The 17,648-nt window shown below is 45.6% G+C and overlaps 1 protein-coding gene and 1 long non-coding RNA gene across 2 annotated transcripts; one reads left to right on the top strand and one right to left on the bottom strand.

Annotated features, from left to right (window-relative positions):
- Positions 1–367: 367 nt before the first annotated feature.
- LOC4816575 (ras-interacting protein RIP3) lies at positions 368–16,574 on the bottom strand. Its single transcript, XM_033379508.1, is given in 5 exon segments — positions 368–5,691; positions 5,769–5,850; positions 5,923–5,977; positions 13,099–13,838; positions 16,507–16,574. Coding segments are annotated over 4 exon segments (2,313 nt in total). The 5' UTR covers positions 13,316–13,838; positions 16,507–16,574; the 3' UTR covers positions 368–3,732.
- Positions 13,838–15,721, top strand: LOC117183928 (uncharacterized). The gene is made up of 2 exons (XR_004469066.1): positions 13,838–14,361; positions 14,420–15,721. It is a non-coding gene; the product is annotated as an uncharacterized lncRNA (long non-coding RNA).
- Positions 16,575–17,648: the final 1,074 nt, after the last annotated feature.

A 17,648-nucleotide genomic window follows, 5' to 3' on the forward strand; every position in this document is an offset into this window, starting at 1 on the left:
ATATATTTGATTTTATGTTCCTGCGTGTGAGTGTAATGTGTGTGTGTGTGTGTGTGTATGTCTGTTGTGAGTCTGTTGAGAGTTGCATTTAAAAAATGTTTTCTTTTGTTTTGTTTTTTGTCTGTTTTAGTATTTGATTTCGGGTGTGTTTGTCTTTGTTCAACAAAATTTGTGCTCTCGTTCCATAGTTGCAGTTAGGGTTTACATACGTTTGTATATACCATATATGTATATGTAGCTATAAGTATGACGACGTGCTCTCGTCCGACTCAAATCAATGCGATCTCAAAATCAATAGCCCAAAAAATCCTCAGCTTCGAGTTCAAAGTTCTGCGCTCTCGTTCAAAGAGTTTTACGTTTAGTATAAAAAATCATTATATCGAAAGTATAAAAATCGTATTTAGCCGTACATACTCTCTCTTCTTTCTCTTTACGTTTCTCTCATATTTTAGTTTTGTTTTCGGTTTTTGTTTTTGTTTTTTTTTCTTTTTATTTCTGTTTTTTTCGTTATTAAATCTCTGTTCTTTTTCGTTTTCTTAGCAAAAGCGGGTGTATCTTCTTCAAGCAGGTATTCGAATGTTACTTGGCAGGATTATTATTTTCCATAGTACATATATATATAATATATTTGTTGTTAAATAGTTTTTTATAAAAGCTTTGTGTTCGAGTTCTGTGAGAGTGTGTGTGTGTGTTGTGGATTGTGTATGCATGTATTTCTGTATATATGTATTTATGCGGTGTTCCTAGGCCTGTTCTGTTCTGTTCTGTCCTGATCTGTTCTGCTCTTTTGTATAATCGTATTTTGTTTATTTGCATTTGGTTTGGATTTATAGCTAGTTATGCTTCGTTATTGTTTTATCAGATGCAATATTTAGAACTCACAATAGGCGACATTGACATTGACGACATAGCTGGCGAGTTAATTAATTAATGAAATAATTAATTACCGCTGCCCAATAGGTATCTACAATGGAATTCGCTATCAATGGGATCAATGATATCGAAATTGATTATTCTTAAATACACTTTGTATTACATTCCTTTTCTTTTGGTTTTTCGTCTTGTAATTAAATTAATTAAAGCTTTTTCGTGTGTATGTGTCTGTGTGTGTTTTTAATCTTGATTCTAATAAAGTGTATATATCTGTAATGAGAAAACTGAACTTCATCCGAATCCGAATCCAAAAACAAAACCAAACCGAAACCAAACCAAATCAAATCAATGAAAGTGTAAATGAAATCCTATTTACAATTGGATAATTTACTACTTACTCGCTTATCTACGTTTAGTATTCATTTCAATTTGATCGAATTGAGTTGTTCTCATCCCTCATCCCCGTCCCTCTGGTTACGGGGGCTGCTTTAACCATTAACTAGGCTCACTATTTGCATTCACTATTTGCTTACACATCAGATTTATCAATGTCGTTAATACAATTGAATTGCCATGAATATATTGCTAATATAGTTCCTTTCAAGGACCTTTGGGGGCCAGATCAATAGACCTGCCATCCAGACTAACATCCTCATACCATCTCATCCCATTCCATTCCATCCCAACCCATCCCGAAAGGAACCCTGATTGGTGCTTCGGCTGGCCGAGACTACTTATTGCATAACAATATTATCCATCTTAGAGTGTAACTAGCTCTCCTCGGCTGGCTCTGTTCTCCTCTCCCCTCCTCTGCTTTGCTTTGCTTTGCTTACTTTGCGTTTGCGCTACACATTTGTAATTGGTTTAGATATCTAGGGCTAGGTTAAGGTAATAATTCTTTCCTCTGTGGCTCTAATTTATCCAAATCATCATCACATATCAAAAAGTTTACAAAAATTTCACTTTAGCTACAGTTTCTCCATTCTCCGTTCTCCATTCTCCACCTTGCTTTATATTGTTTATGTTTTACGTTTAGTTCATTTCGTGCGCTTCGAATAAAACATACAACAATAGACCGTCCGTTCTACCGGCGGTTATGGTTCTCGACCTTAACATCTTATCTTGTTATGTCTTTCGTTAATGATTAACATAATCAACAGGTTGATATATATTCTAAACAAATTATTAGCTTCGCTTGTGGTTTCGCAGACATTACGAATACATCATATCGTGCAAACCGTAACGCTCCTTCCTTATTATCGACTAACATTGGTTTGCTCAGCTTTACATTTTCATTTTCATTTTCACTTTCACTTCGATTTTCATTTGATCATTTTCCGTTCTCGGGAGACTTTTCGCTAGTGTACGTGTGGGCATGTAAAAGGCATTTGTTCGGTTCCTCTGATTTCTCCTTTAAAGTTATTTGTATTTTAAACATTCGTTTGGTTACATGCTCGCACATATGTACATAAGTATTTATGCATCCACAAGGGTAGACAAGGGTCCTGCCTGCTAGGCGCTTGCTTCTCCGTTGGAAGAACAGAACTCAACTCCTCCGAAAACCCAGAACGCGCACCTCAGTCGATCGGGGAGCGAAATAAATGATGTTTTGGTTGTTTGGTTGAGTTCCAATCAGCTAAATCGTATCTATCGTATTTATTTGGTAAACTAAAGCGTGATCTGAGGCGCATTAAGTTCGCGCAGTGATATAGTTCGATATAATCGTGTGTTCGTGTACTCTCGCATATGCTCCAAACAAAATTGACATTTCCAAACTGGTTTAAAAACTAATATTGCTCTTGGTTAAACGAGTTAAGAGTTAAGCGATCCTTTGTGTCTAGTAGTCCCTTCGGGGTTTACTTCTCTTGTGCTGTAACAACAATACAATTCCTTATTAGCTTACGAGTCCAAACGAAGGTCTAGTTCAAACAGAAACAGAACGATTCGGTTGCTTAGAGTGTAAATCAACAAAATTGTGTCTAATTGATGTAACAATTGCTTTTGTTTGGTTTATGTATCAACAATCAATGCAACGCGCACGCCACCGGTCGCAAAACTCTACGAGTATTTCTATTTGCATGTAAAATGTGTAATAAACAGACAAACGGACAGGACAGGTTGAAATGCCGGGGATTGAACACACTAAAATGCACGGCGTGCGCGTCCCTCCTTCCATTTGACGACGCTTTAGCTTTAATTAACATTATTCACAATTTCTTTAGTTATCATCTTACTATACAAGCTCTCTCTCTCTCTCTCTGTCGTCTACGATTTGCGTAATTCGTTAACAATATTCTGCCTACTGTACTGAATGATTCCCGAACACTCGTACAACTTTCGACCCAAGCTGCGTTCACCTAAAAGAAATCTCTGACAGAGAATTTACAAATCCTTGAAGCATCTGCTGAAGTTGGGGAAGCGTTTGAACAATTTTACATATAATTGAGTTACAATTTTCTTCATTTAAATTTTCTGTTAAACATTTCATTCGTGTGAACAACTTATTTGGAGTTTTATGCCTTTCCTTCCGTTCCGTGTATTGCAAAAATGTGCAAATGTCTATCTGTGTGGCTCGTGTCTGCTGGCGTATAAAAAATTGTTACTAATATTTGTTTCGTTTGCGTTCACGTTTAGCGTAGACAAATTGTACAGAATGACGTTTCGTTCCGTTCCGTTCCATCGAATGATTGGATTTGGAATGGTATTGGTATTGGTATTGGGATTGGGTGCTACGATCGGGTGTAACGACTGTCGTTCGAAATGGAATCTCTTGTTGATATCGCAAATGAGAACAGCGACCAAATAAATTAGCCAGGCACATGTTGAATCTCAATCTCTGAACTAGAGCCTGGCCCAGTGTCAGACGGGGTGGCTCTGACTCTGACTCTGACTCGCCTGCCCGTTCTTCGAGGGGGCGGAGGTCTTCTGCTGGCGCGCCACCAGTCGACGCTCCCGCCAACGGTCGATGGGCGTGTAGCAGCACCTGAAGAAGGGGGGCGCCCGCGTGCTGGACGAGCTGCTGCTGGCGCTGGCGCTGTTGCTTAGCTTGGCCAGCGACTCCACGGTCAGCTCCGTCTGCACGCCACTGGTGGTCAGCCGCGTCTCCGCCTGGTACTGGTACTGGTACAGTGGCGGCGGAGTCGCGGCCAGGGGGGCACCCGCCTTGCAGATGACACTGGGCGGCTCCATCTCGTGCAGCTCAAAGCTGTTTGAGCTGCTGTTGGTCGAGGGCCGGAACTCGTGCGAGCTGCTCTCGACCATGGCAGTGCGATAGGTAGCGGCAAAGTAGTTTGTCTCCAGGTAGTGGCAGGACTCGAACAGATAGTCGTCGAACTGCTGCAGCCGCACCGAGCTGGCGGCACTGGAGTTGTGCCCGCCAGAGGCAAAGCGCTGGCTCTGCTTGTGCGACTGCGTGGATGGTGATGGCGGCGATGGCGGCATCATTATCAGCGAGCTCGACGCCATGGGTGGACGTGGACGCGGAGGCGGACGCTGTTGTCTTTGCTTCATATCAACAATTTCTATTTCTTCTATATCACTAAAACTATTTAACTGTTTCAACAAATAATGCACATCATTTCGTTTCATTTGATTATCCTCGTCGTGGTGGGGATGATCATCGTTAAGGGCGACTGCTTCGTTATCCTCCTCTTCCTCTTCCTCTCCTGATTCTGGTTCTAGTTCTGCTTCTTCTCCAGCTTCTTGTTCTTCCTCCTGCGCCGTTGCTATCGATCTGTGTGCTGCAAATGTTAATGGAGTGCTGGCAACGGCGCCTGAGCCACGATCTAATCTTGGTGTCCCCTTGAGGGTGTTGATCTTCCTGATCGCATCATGTTGCTGCTGCTGCTGCTGATGTTGCTGCTGCTGCTGTTGTTGCGGCTGCTGCTGCTGCTGCTGCTGTTGGGGAATCAACTCTGGATAGGCCAAATTGAAGCGCTGCTGCAGTGTGGCACTGCTCAGCTGGGGCAGCGTTGTCACTGCCGACGCTGCCGCTGGGGCCCTCTCCAGGGTTGAGTCGATGATGCGGTTGAATTTAGCTAATGCACTTGATGCTGCGGCTGCCGATGAACTGGATGCTGCCGATGGTGTTCTGGTTGCGGTGATCTTAGTTGTAGGTTGTTCGTTAAGTTGAGGCACTGTTGTGACGGTTCGTAGATTATCACCAGCACGATGGCAACGCCCACTGCCCTGAGCGTTATCCGCGACGACTACTGAGCTGACGGACTGAGACTCCTCCTCCTCCTCTTCATCCTCCTCTTCCACGCGGAACTCAGCCTCAGCCTCATCGTCATCGCAGACGTCCTCATCAACATCATCAATATCAACGCCATCCTGCAACGTCTCCTGCACATTCAAATTGAGATTGAGGTGGAGCTGCTGCCGGAGCAGCAGGCGGCTCGTCTTCGTCTCGAAGCCAGGCACATTCGGTGGTGCGCCCGCTCCTCCCCCCAATCCGCGGCCGGCGGCTATGACGGCCGCCGCCCTCTGCTGTGCCGTTGCCTTAGCTAAATTCTTTTGTAGTATCAACCTCCTCGACGAAATGATGTCATTATTGTCGCTCCCCCGCGATTACCGGCTGTCGCGGGTGGAGCGAGGCCGCCCCTAACTGGACGTGCTGGCGATGGGCGAGACGGGTGACAGCGGGCTGCGGGCCTGCTCGCGCGGGCAGCCTGTCAGCGTGATCACCAGCTTGCGGGAGCCGGCCTGGTCGCGGTGCTCGCACAGCCAGACGCCCTGCCACGTGCCCAGCGAGAGCTTGCCGTCCGTAATGGGGATTGTCAGTGAGCTGCCCAGGAAGCAGGCCTTCACGTGTGCGGGCTGCAAGTCACACAAATACAAGGTTCATTAGGTAAATCTGCCACAATCCAGACAATGGCCTGTCGCTGTGGACTCACCATGTCGTCGGGTCCCTCGCACGAGTGTCTGTAGGGCAAGCCTTCGGGAACTATTTTGTTCAACATCATCTCCATATCGTCTCTGCAAAGCGGATAGTCTCCGGATTAGCTCAAGTGATACATATGTATAGATTTTAGGATCCAATTCGCTCACCTGACGTCTGGATCCCAGCTTTCGTTTAACGCCAAACTCGCCGAGGTGTGAAGAACTGCAAGCAGAGAAACAAAGTCAATTAGTGTGCGGGCAGGCGCTGTGCGACTAATCGCAATCATAATCATAATCTGTGGAGTGATTGGTCGGTCTCCTGGTTATTAGACCAGCACGAGGCGTTGGCTTGGCTCGGCTCAGCCACCAATGCATTTGCAATTGAGTTGCAACGCCAATTAGTCCCCACACTTGCACTCAGCGGACCCAGCAGTGGGAGGCCAACTAATGAAAGTCAGGCATGGAATGTTAATGGATACTTTTCATGGATTATATGACAAGGCAAGATCATGTATGCCGTGAGCATTTGGCATGCACTCGAGTGTAAGCGTCAATGGGTGTTTACCCCATTTTATGAGCCACTGAATGAACACAAGATGCATTTTCCACGTGTGCGGGGATTTTACTTTCAACAGTCGACTGTATGTTTTATCCCCATAAACTAGAGATCTGCGTGGCTTCACTCACACCATCCAAAGTCCAATATAATGCATTTGATTCGAATTGAGTGACTGCCAGGCATTCACAGCATTCGGTACTCAGGAATACTCGATTGAGTTCGTTTGAAATGAAATAAATGGCATATCCAAAGACATTCGATGTATTTTGAGACATCCCCTTTCATATTTTTAAGATCAGTGACTTCAGTCGGTTATTACAAAAGAGTTGCAAAATATAATTAGCTAAGGGTTTTTAGAAGGCACTGTAGTCGAGGTTGGGAAAACCCTTGGATTTAACCCTCTAATGGGTCAAGAAGGGACGCTTTAAAGGCTGATAATTCCAACTAGATATTTGAGTTCGATCTGTGGGCAGTTCCAAAGTGTCTATGGTGCTTTCTGATTTACTATGATACTAATAAATGTGTACATAACTACAATATAGCTCCTCGAGTACCAGGGCAAGCTCTCAAACAAAATACAATCATCTCATAGCTTAGACTTTCACATGGCGGCCCTGTTCTCTGTGCAACAATGCCCATGTCTTATTCGGAATCACTTTGTTTGACACATTTATCGTATGGCATGTGGCATTGCCCAGGTAGGGCCCGACATGGGCATGTGTGGACATCGGCATCGGAATCGGAATCGAACAACAATTGCCTACACTCCGGGCCGGAATTGGCCAACTGCCAGCGCCCAAATGGCAGGCAGAGCCCCCAAAGTGAATAGTTTAAACTGTGTTTAGTGTTAATAATAAATATGAGTGGAAGAGCCCCACAAAAACACTTAAATTTGCACACTAATTGCGTATTCATGAATAAAAGACAGAGACACAAAGAGGGACTGGGTTGGATGATGGAGAGGAGGGAAAATTAGTTTAGTCAAATCCCCGAGATGTAATTTTCCGGCCTAGAGCCGGTGTTTGTGGGCATAGAACCCGAAAAATCCAAAATAATTTGAGAAACGATTAGATTATGTCATGTTGAACACGTGCACGTGTCAATGGCATCGGGAATTCGAAGATTACGTATACGAGTACGGCGTACAGCTGGCGGGGCCTGAGGACACTCGGACAATGCAAACGAAACTCAAAGTGACAGTCGAAGGGCTACAAAGGGAGGGGAACAATTTACAAATTGATTGCAGCGGGGCGCCTGGAAAGGGATGAGAAAAAGGGAACAAGCCCCCAACACTAAGTCGGGCCTCAAACACTGTCTAAACACACAGACATATTATGTACACACACATGTCCCCATCGCATCGCAGCACATCAGCCCACCGCACCGTTTTAAATATGTTAATGGCCTAAACATAATTGTGTGTGTCTGCGATGCCTTTGAGTGGCATTGGAGCAGGAGCAGCAGCAGGAGCAGGAGGAGGCTCCACGCCACTGTTCGCTTAACTGGCGCATCCGCCTGGAATAGTCCTCGACTGACACTTTTTTGCCATTGCACCAAACCATAAACGGAATGCAATGCAGGGCCCGCCACACGGCACACGGCAGGAAAGCGGAAGAGTGCTAAGCGGTGGTCGGACCGCGGCTCGAGGGATGCCTCTAATATGATTTAGCCCTGGAGTTAGCGGTGGGTCGGGGTCGGATCCGGAGTAGTGTGGCCTGCGTCAGGGGTCCTGCGGAACAAGGGCCCTGTTTGCCTATGGCAGCCAGCCACAGCGAAGCCTCGCGAGCTAATAAACGTTTATGCGCTGAACGAAATAGTCGAGGCAGTTGATGCCTTACCAAGTGGGGGTATAAATCATTATGGGCTCCTATATAACCTAGGATATGTAATGCCTAGTGATCAGGGGTGAACAGTGGTCCTTCCTGCGGTGTATCCCTATCCTTCCTGCTCCAAATCCAAATCTGTTGCAGATATTTTGCCTCAGTGTAGGAGGCATCGTTAAGTAGCAGGTGGCATCGTTTTTGCCGGCTGTTCGGCTGTTCTGCTGTGTCGGGCGGGGCTTTGGGGGTTTGTCTGTGTTCCGGGCACATGTAGCAGGCGGTTAGGCACTACAAAAGTTGCTAATGTTTTTAAAGAGGCCTTTTTATTATACAAAGTCAAACATTCTGACGGCCCAAGCCCCAACACAGGCATAAAGCACACACACACACACAACCGCAATAATCTCATACTTATACATGTGTGTGTGTGTGTGGGTAAATATGTATTTACATATATACTGTATACATCAGGATACCCCTCATGCTCAACAATGGGCTCTGCACAACTCAACTTGACTCGGATCTCGACTCATTCATTCATTTAAGCCCGTACAAACGCGTACAATACGAGTATACAGACACACATACACACACAAGTATTCATGCAAACACGCACCCACCCACACACAGACAGCCAGAAGTCACGTGAGTGTATTGTGCATTACATAATGCTGTGGATAAGGAAGCTCTTAGATGCAACAACCGTCTTATACAGGGTCGCGAGAGGCAGGAATCAGGGAACACCCAGCAGCGGCAGTGGCAGCGGCAGGTGCTGCTGCACCCAAACGGAACCAGTTCCAGTTCCAGTTCCATTCATATCACGGGAATCAAAGACACGGAACAGAGCACTCTATTCAAGTGCTGATGTACCCGAACCGTGCAGAAATCGGAAAAATCCCATCGGCAGGTGCTGCTGCACCCCAGCGAAATCAGTTACAGACCTTTTTGCATAAATAATATTGATTTATTGGCAGCGCAGCATTTGCGGTTCATAAGCGAGCGATTTTAATGCTAAGCAAGACCCCAACACGAACAGCAACACCAGCAGGCCAGAAGAAGCCAGGCGGACACAAGCAGGCCGGAACGAAACGGAACGGAACGAAACAAAACGAACAGAACAGAACGCACACAACGGAAGCCGAAAGTATGACACACAGCACACATGGCACGTTTTTTAGCTGCCTCCTTTTGCAGTGCTTTCGTTGCCTCTCGTTTGCTCTTTCCCTTTCGCATTCTCGTTCGGCGTTGTCGTCACGAAATTGTATCCAAAAAAAGAAAGAGAAATGGCGGAGGACGCCCACACAAATATATTCCTAATGCTGAAGGCTCCACCGAAACTCCCTACTTCATTTGGCACCCCTTCTCCGCCGCTCTCCCGTTCGCCTCCTCAAATTGGTTTCGCTTTCGGTTTCTGTTGATTTATTTGGTGTGTGGCTCCTCTTTCGCCCCACGCACACCCCCCAAAATGACATTCGCTGGCGGAGGGAGTCATTTCCCTGTTGTTCTTTTGCAGCTTTCCCCTGTTCCACCGTCCCTCTGTTCCATTTTTGTTTGAGAAATATACTCGGGTCCTTTGTAAATTGAAGTTGAGCCATTTATGTACATATACGATCTTGCGATTATGAAGCAAATTGCTGTCGAGGGCGTCAGTCTATATTCGGAGAGTATATCCTTAAATGTCATCAGGAACTTCACTTGAAACGACGACTCAACAGCGATGACTTTAAGCTTTAACGGAACATGTGTACGTAGAAATGTATCTTTAGCTCTGATTCAGGGCAATACAAGTTAAAGTTTAGAGTCTGCTATGGTTCCTTTTTTCGATATTTAACAATTCCTGTCAATCCTTAGCATACCACTCCCATCGCTCCCACACAATGGGGCACATTTGATGCTCGACTCGAGATTCGCAGGGAGTTGTTAGTTTTTATAGTTGTTGTTAGACTCCTCTCAATTTTACAGAGTAGTATGATAAATACTTCGTAGTTTCATAAATCCTATTCGAACTTTTAGTGTTCCAGTGACTGTAACTTGAAGATTCAAGATTGAAGGCAAGAGCCTTTCCAGAAAGGAAACCAAGAGGTTAAAAAAACCAATCGAAACATTCATTAGGTCCACCTTAACCATTCTTATTATTGCTGGCCGGCCCCAAGTCCCTTTTACCTTCTCTGAATCTAACATTTGAATAAGGAATTGAACGAAAGCCCAAACAAATCATGGAGTGCCTCCCCCCCACCAATTAGTTTTTCTATACGCGAGAATGCACGATTATTGTGCCTGGAAATGGAGAGGCGAGGTCCCTGCTATACGTATGCAGGTTGCAGCGCCCCCTTCCCCCCGGATGAATGGTCATTGTGTGGCCAGACAAGTGTGAGACTGTCTATAGGTATGTACATATGTGTTCCGATGTGGGCCCCGACCTTTCTGCACACCGAAGGAAGTCTGTATGAATATTAATAATACGAAGGAAAAGGGCCAGCAAGGAGGCAAGTCACTGCGGGAAACTATTGTATGTATTCCGCTGTTTCTCCCCCCGATTCAGGCTCTGGTGGATATATCATTTTTTTAGTATTTCCCCGCATTCCATTATACTTACATATTTCTTGTTTGTTTGTTTGTGTTTCGTGCTTCTGCTTCACGTTTTGCTTCGGGTTTTTTTTTCTGTTTTGTGTTTTGTGTTTAACAAGTTACCGTTACATTTGGCTTATATTTTGTGTATTTGTGATTTGTGTGTCCTCTGGCACCTCTGCCCCATCCCCATCCCCATCCCCTTCCGCTATCCGCTCCCTCCATTGTTTGTGCATTTCCCCATAGAAACAATGGAGGACATGGGCGGTACGAGGGGAGGGTAGGGTAGGGTAGTGTATTCAGGTCAATAGTAAAAGACAACAACATATGGCAAGGTTGCTTTGAAATTATTTTTCCTATTTTTTTTTTTCGAAATTAACTTTTTTTCCGCCTCGCCAAGGGACAGAGATTGAAAACGGAAAGAGAAAGGGAAAGACCGAATGATTGCATTTAGTTTTTCTTTTTTTGCATGGCAGTAACCTTACCCCCTTTGCCCCCCAGTATGTAGTGTAGTATCCTCCCAGTAAAGTGTGTCTAATTAGGAAGTCCTTTTAAGAAAATCAATAAACATGTCTTGACCTCAATTAGATTCCGCTTACAGTTCACAAAACAATACACGTACTACAGTGAGCACCCCAGACAACAAACACGCACAAGAGATCTTACAGAAGGAAGGAAAAGGACGGAGGGGCAGGAGAAGGAGAGTGGTGCTATTGAGGGACACACGTGCTTTTGATTTGGCCAAAAGACGAAGCGAAAGAAAGAACGAGAGAGAGAGAGAGAGAGAGAGAGAGAGCGCACAGAATGTTCGTAATAATAAAGACCTGCCTTCCTGCCTGCCTGCAATGTGCTGGCTAAGACGATTTGTGGCCCAGAGACGTGGCAAAGGGGTATGTAGGGGGCAGGGCAGGGCAGGGCTGAGCTGGGCAGGGGTTCGCCCCGAGCATTCACACGCCATAGCCACAGACCATGACATGAAGACGACGACGATTGCTTTTCACTTTAGTCAACTTTAGCCCCAACTCCCTTTCAGCCTTGCAGCGAGCCCTGCCCCTACAGCGCCCCTGGCCTCGCGCGTCAACTGGCGTTTTATGATACGATTTTATTTATTTGCCCACGGAGCAAGAGCAAGAGGGAGAGGAAGAGGCAAAGGCAGAGGAGCCGCAACACTGAACGCGCGTCCTGGCATTGTAATACGAACTGTCAACAAGAAGCTGCCTCGAAGGCAGAGGCAAGCAGCTCTGGAGGTTCCTCTCCCCCCTGTGCCCCCTTCATCCTGCCCCAGCTTCGTGTTTCGTGTGCACTCTCTCTCTTCTCTCTCTCTCCAAAGCGCACCAGAATTAGTGTGTAGTGTGAAAGTGTGGAGATACTTGGGATAACTGCAATTCAGAGGTTATTGCGAATGCATCCCGAGTGCGGAATACAAAGATCAAACAGCCAAGAGACCCGCTTTTGCTAGATGATAGGATGCTATATGAATAGATGGATTGAAAACCCCCTGAGCTACGAGTGATCAAAACCAAGGCAAACAAAAACTTCAATCCTTATTATGGCGCCTCCTTTTTTGGGGTTCCGTTCAATGGATCCTCCTCTTGTCGCAATAAACCCCAACAAGACATCTCCCATTTAATTTCGGAGAACTCTGTCTCCTCGCCATGTGGGTCAGCGACGCAGCCATCCACACAGTTTAGCCATGTTTAGACATAGTCAGAGGATTCGCACACAAAAGACACTTTTCGCCATTCCAGTCGAATGTCAATCGTGATTTTCGGCATCCATCCCAGGAGAGTGACCAGAAGAAGGAGTGCAATAGATGCCCCAGTGTAGTTTAACCCAGTTACTTAGTAATATAAATGAGCTGGGACCCCTTCCGTGCTCCCATTCTGCCCTGTCCTATACTCTTTTTGGTGTACAGTACTATATGCCATTTGCTATGCAAGCTCCACATTCTGCTTCTGCTTCTGCTTCTACTTTTTGTCCAAGTGAACTTTGCACTAAATGTGGACGCCTTGGCCGTGCCGAGATTCCCCGAGAGAAATCCAATCCCAGAGTTGTTGGGGAGGCGGGGCGGGGAGTGTGGACAAAGGAAATGTGATGCCAAAACGAGTGACAGTGGGACCCGATGAACAGAGCAGGAAAAACTTTCCGATTGCCGAGCTTCGAGCGAATAGCCTTAAAAAGTTGTTATTTGATGAGCAAGCTTCTCGACAGACTGGAGAGTATAAATCGTTATGGAAGGGAGGAGGGAACGCCGGGATGACATGATGTATTCCACCCCAACCCCCCGCCAGATGGTCCACAATTAACTGACATTTGAGCCAATGCTTTCGGCCTTAATCTGCATTCGGTAGGCCATCAATAACCTCCTGGGGGGACGTGTAGGTCCACTCTACTCACTCTGCATATGACAAAGTCCCACGGAGAAGTGCGCCAGCTCCGGCATCTGTCTGAGGATCTCCTCGGTCACCAGATGGACGCCGCGGTGCTGCGGCCTTAGATTGATTTTGCGCTGAAACCACGCTGAGCCGATTTGGAGGCCCACGATGGCGTTGCCGTCGCCAGCGCCGGCCACGGCCCCGCCGCCGCGCCCGCTCCGATGATTGGCCGAGGCCATGGTGCTGTTGGAGCTGCTGCTCCGTATGTTGCTGTTGCGACTGACGCTCTGCTTGACGCCGCCCCCGCCGCCACCGCCTCCGCCGGCGCTGCCAGCTCCACCGCTGCCGCTGGTCGCTTTCGTTGTGCCGCCGTGGGGATTACTGCTGCTACTGCGACGTCGCTGGCCGCTGCGTCCGCCGCTCCTTTGATTGCTCCCTGCAGCAGCTCCCGCTCCTGCTCCTGTGGGTGGGCTCTGGCGTGCAGCGGCGGCGGCGGCGGCAGCGGCAGCAGACGACGTCGTTGGTTTGGAGGACGACGTTGTGGCTTCTCGGGACACTCGCGCACTAACACACTTGCACTGGCACTGGCACTGGTAATCGCTTTCGCAGTGGCAGGACTCGATGTGCCGCAAGCGTTGCACTTGGCTGGCTCTGCACTTATTTCACTTTTCCGGCTATTCACTTTTCCTTTTTCCGCCTGGCCAAGCCCTTCTTTGTATTAATTTATTCGATATTATTGCCACTTTTCACCGTTATCAGCACCTGCAAGAGCACAAGAGAGAGAGAGAAAAGAGGCAGTTAGTAGACACGTTCGTTCGCAGCAGGAATAACGGAAATGTAAACAGTGTGTGTTCCAGTGGGACCAGATGGGACAAAATGTTCGAAGACGGCTATGCGTGTATGACATGTCAGTCACTGATGGACATGGACTAATGGAAATACTAATGGTACAGCAGTTTTCTAATTTGACTGCTCTTTAAATATGGCCATTTCCATTCAAAATGTAACAAATTCAAAACAAAACAGATGTTATATTTTAAGTAACTCTTCATTAGTTCAGATAATTGCCAAAGCCTTCGCAAACAAAACTCAAATTAAAGTTAAATTTGTTAAAATCGGGACACTTATTCATACTATATGGAAAGGTGCTTTTATTGACTTTTACTTTTTTGTTCTCGCTGGATCTTTCAATGGAAATGCCCGTATATTAAACCAGAATACTACTAATAGTAGTATTAATAGTACTAATACTATTTGGCTCACACAGTAGGCTCCTTTTTTTGAGGTGAGTCTCATACAGGCTTTTCTTAGAAAGAAATGACATCATTGAGCTTCTGTTACAGTTTAAGCCACAATTTATTTTGGTTGCTGCTTTTGTCCGGCCAACTCCGTGTAGGTTATCCACCAGAGTCACCTTACAAGGCAGTACTATCTATCGTTGACTACACTCCCTGGGGCCACCGATGGCATAAATCAAATACTCATATTATTGCTTAGGCGTTGTTGCTACATCTCAATTAGTACATGCAGCGAGCGAGCAGCGCCCACAATCAACAAGTTATTAATTGCCAAACGTAAACAGCCAAACACGACCAGCCAACCCAACGACTGTTGTAGTTGTCAGAACGCCAGGGGTGACCTTCTCGAAATCTACAAACACACATACACATACACAGATCCATATACATGCATCTGGACATACTATGTACCTTTGCCTATGTACATTCGCACCCGTATCAGCCAAACACTGGCTATAAAACGTACGATTTCGTGGTAGCGAAAAATAAATAAAAACTATTATAATAATTATAATGTGTATTATATTTATCATTTAAAAGCTACAATTTCTCCAAATGTGTACATACACTTGTATGAATTTAGCTGTGCTGCTTTTTTATGTTCAGTGCATGATTTAAGCTCAAATTTCAGTCATATCTTAACTTTAGTAAAAAGCGTATTTTATTTGAATAGTGCTGAAGTGGTCTTTATGGTCGCTATCAGGTTTGAGAGTCCAAATATAATTTTGTTTTTTTGCTGATAGCCTGACCGTCTCTAAAAAACATCAGGAAAAAATTTCTCAAAGTGAATGTTTCGGTTTGTGTGACGAAGAGAGTAGGTCCGAGCCAGGGAGCAGTAAAAATGTGTAGTGCCATTCGAAACGGAATAATGAGCACGTGTCGCCAAGTGGGCCAGAGGGGGGTCAGAGGGCAGACAGGCCTAGGATTGTTGGCCTAGGAGCGCGCTCGTGCGAGTGGGAAACAGAAGCAAAAAAAAAGGGGGAAAGAAAAAGAAATATGGAGCGGAATCAAGGAAAATGGTGTTTAAAAATCCCCCTTATTTCCTATGTACTCTCCACACTCCGTACACACTCGTGGCTTACGAGTTGAGTGCTCTCACAAATACAGCCGAAAAGCAATCGAAATGCATTTGGATTGAAGGGAGATTGAAGCCGCAGCCGCAGCACATGGAAAACCGCTATGGGCTCGTACGCCTGTAGTAGTAGTAGTAGTAGTAGTAGTAGTAGCAGCAGCAAAAAGAAAAAAGTTCACACACACGAACAGACCTCCAAAAAATGGCAACACTTGCCACACAAACGGTTTACACGACACTAAAGGCGGCCACACGCCAAAAACTCGACAAGTGGGAAGTGGGAACGGTGGGAACGGGGGGACCAAAGTGGTGGAGATGGAGATGAGCTGATGGAAAACTAAGGCGGCACGAGTACATATCTGGATCAGCAAACATTTATCCAGAATTCATGGAGAAAGGCTCCATTCCTTTCAGTTTGCTCTTGTATAATCACGAAATGTTCTTGGGACTTGGGATCGTAAACCCAAAGAGGAAGCCCAGGAAGAGTGCCCCCTCCCGACCGCTCAGAGTTGTGTCGTCATGGGCGGGCAACAACTACAATGAGAAGCGCGTTAAGGCCGCAGCCAGGTACTTTATACTTTTTACGGGGCCACTGTTCAAATTTGCATATGCTTTAAATATTTAATGTAATTCAAAAAGAGGAGACAAGCATCGTGGCAGCCGCAGCAGCAGCAGCAGCAGCAATTGGACAAGGCTTGCCCTCTCGGAGTCCAATTGGACTTCCCGACACCAGGAGATGGAGCCAGAGCCAGAGCCGTAGCAAGGGGACTGGACTACCATTCAGGCAACACACAGAATTGTTCGCGCATTTGGCAAAAAATCAATTTTCCGTGTGATTGCCAAATGCAATTGCAAAAGAATCAAGGCAGAGAAGAGAACATGCAAAGCAGTAGATCCAACAAAAAGCATTAGGCACAAAGCATATTTTCACTTTAGACGCGCTTTGGGGAACACCTTCGGGCGTACGCAGTTTTTGCAGTGTTTCGGCTTTATATTTTTTTACTGTTAATTATTGACATAACAAATGGCAAGTCTCCGTCGCTCTTTTCCGCGCACTCACTCCACCCTTCCACCCTCTGTGGGGCGCGGATGACGGCAACGGCAACGGCAGCGTTGACAGCAGCAGTAGCACACGCGAAATTGCTTAAATAAAGAGGATAGGATAACACAAACACACCGAAACTAGAGCTTATAATTTTCCACCGTTGGCGCTCTGCTTCGCTTCCTGGCGATTCTTTGAACGAAAGGGACTTTTTCGGGGACTGGACTCACGTACACCTTCAGCACTGGCAATCGTCAGCACACGTAAAACACGTAGGCATAAAATCTAAATGCACTTAATTACATCTAATTCGTGTTTTGCTTTTGTATTAATTTTATGGCAAGAGTGCCGCTGCTACTAACCGTGACGCTAGAGATGAGCGATAGCCGGGTCATGTATTTTAAAGTAGCGAGTCACGGATCACAAATCACGTTTCTATTTATGAATGGCGACACTCTAGAAAACTATTTAACTGAAGAAAGCTATGACAGCTCAAATCATTTGCAATTGGCGAACAAAATTGTCATATAAATAAGAATTTCATATTTTGTGGGGGTGACATCAGATCTAGGTTAGTCCAAGCATTACCGTTAAATCTTCTCAATTCATCTTGAGAAACTCCACGGAAATGTTTTACTTTACTTTAAGTATTTCACACAAATTAAAAGAAAATCACTGCACCTTTACTATCGGGTCAATCGATAGAAATTGCTTAAATCAAAAGAAAAACAAAAGCATCCAACAGATTTTGATATAAAATCTTGAGAATATCGTAAATAAGAAATAAAATTCTTGCAAAACTAAATCTGATCTAATGCAATTTGTAGCTTTCCTTCACTTGGATATCGATACCTTGGCGGCGATAGGCGTGCAAGTAAAAGCGCTATTGTGCATATTATTTACATTCGAAATGCGCACAGATTTAGCATGTGTTTAAACGAAACGAACCAAAAAGCGGTGCTTACTTTTGCTGGTGATTATTAGTTTGTGGCTGAAGCTACTGTCGATGCCGAGATCGGGATCTTTGTGCATTTTGGAGTGGCAATGCGAATGCAACAACAACTACCGAGCTATGGTGCTGCGTTAGTAGGTCGAATAATGCTGCGTTCGGCGGCTAAATATAACGTTTGGCTTTGGCGCTACACTCGTTACTCGTTTTT

This window comes from Drosophila pseudoobscura, chromosome 4 (genome assembly GCF_009870125.1).
Source record: "Drosophila pseudoobscura strain MV-25-SWS-2005 chromosome 4, UCI_Dpse_MV25, whole genome shotgun sequence".
NCBI classification, from domain to species: Eukaryota; Metazoa; Arthropoda; class Insecta; order Diptera; family Drosophilidae; genus Drosophila; species Drosophila pseudoobscura.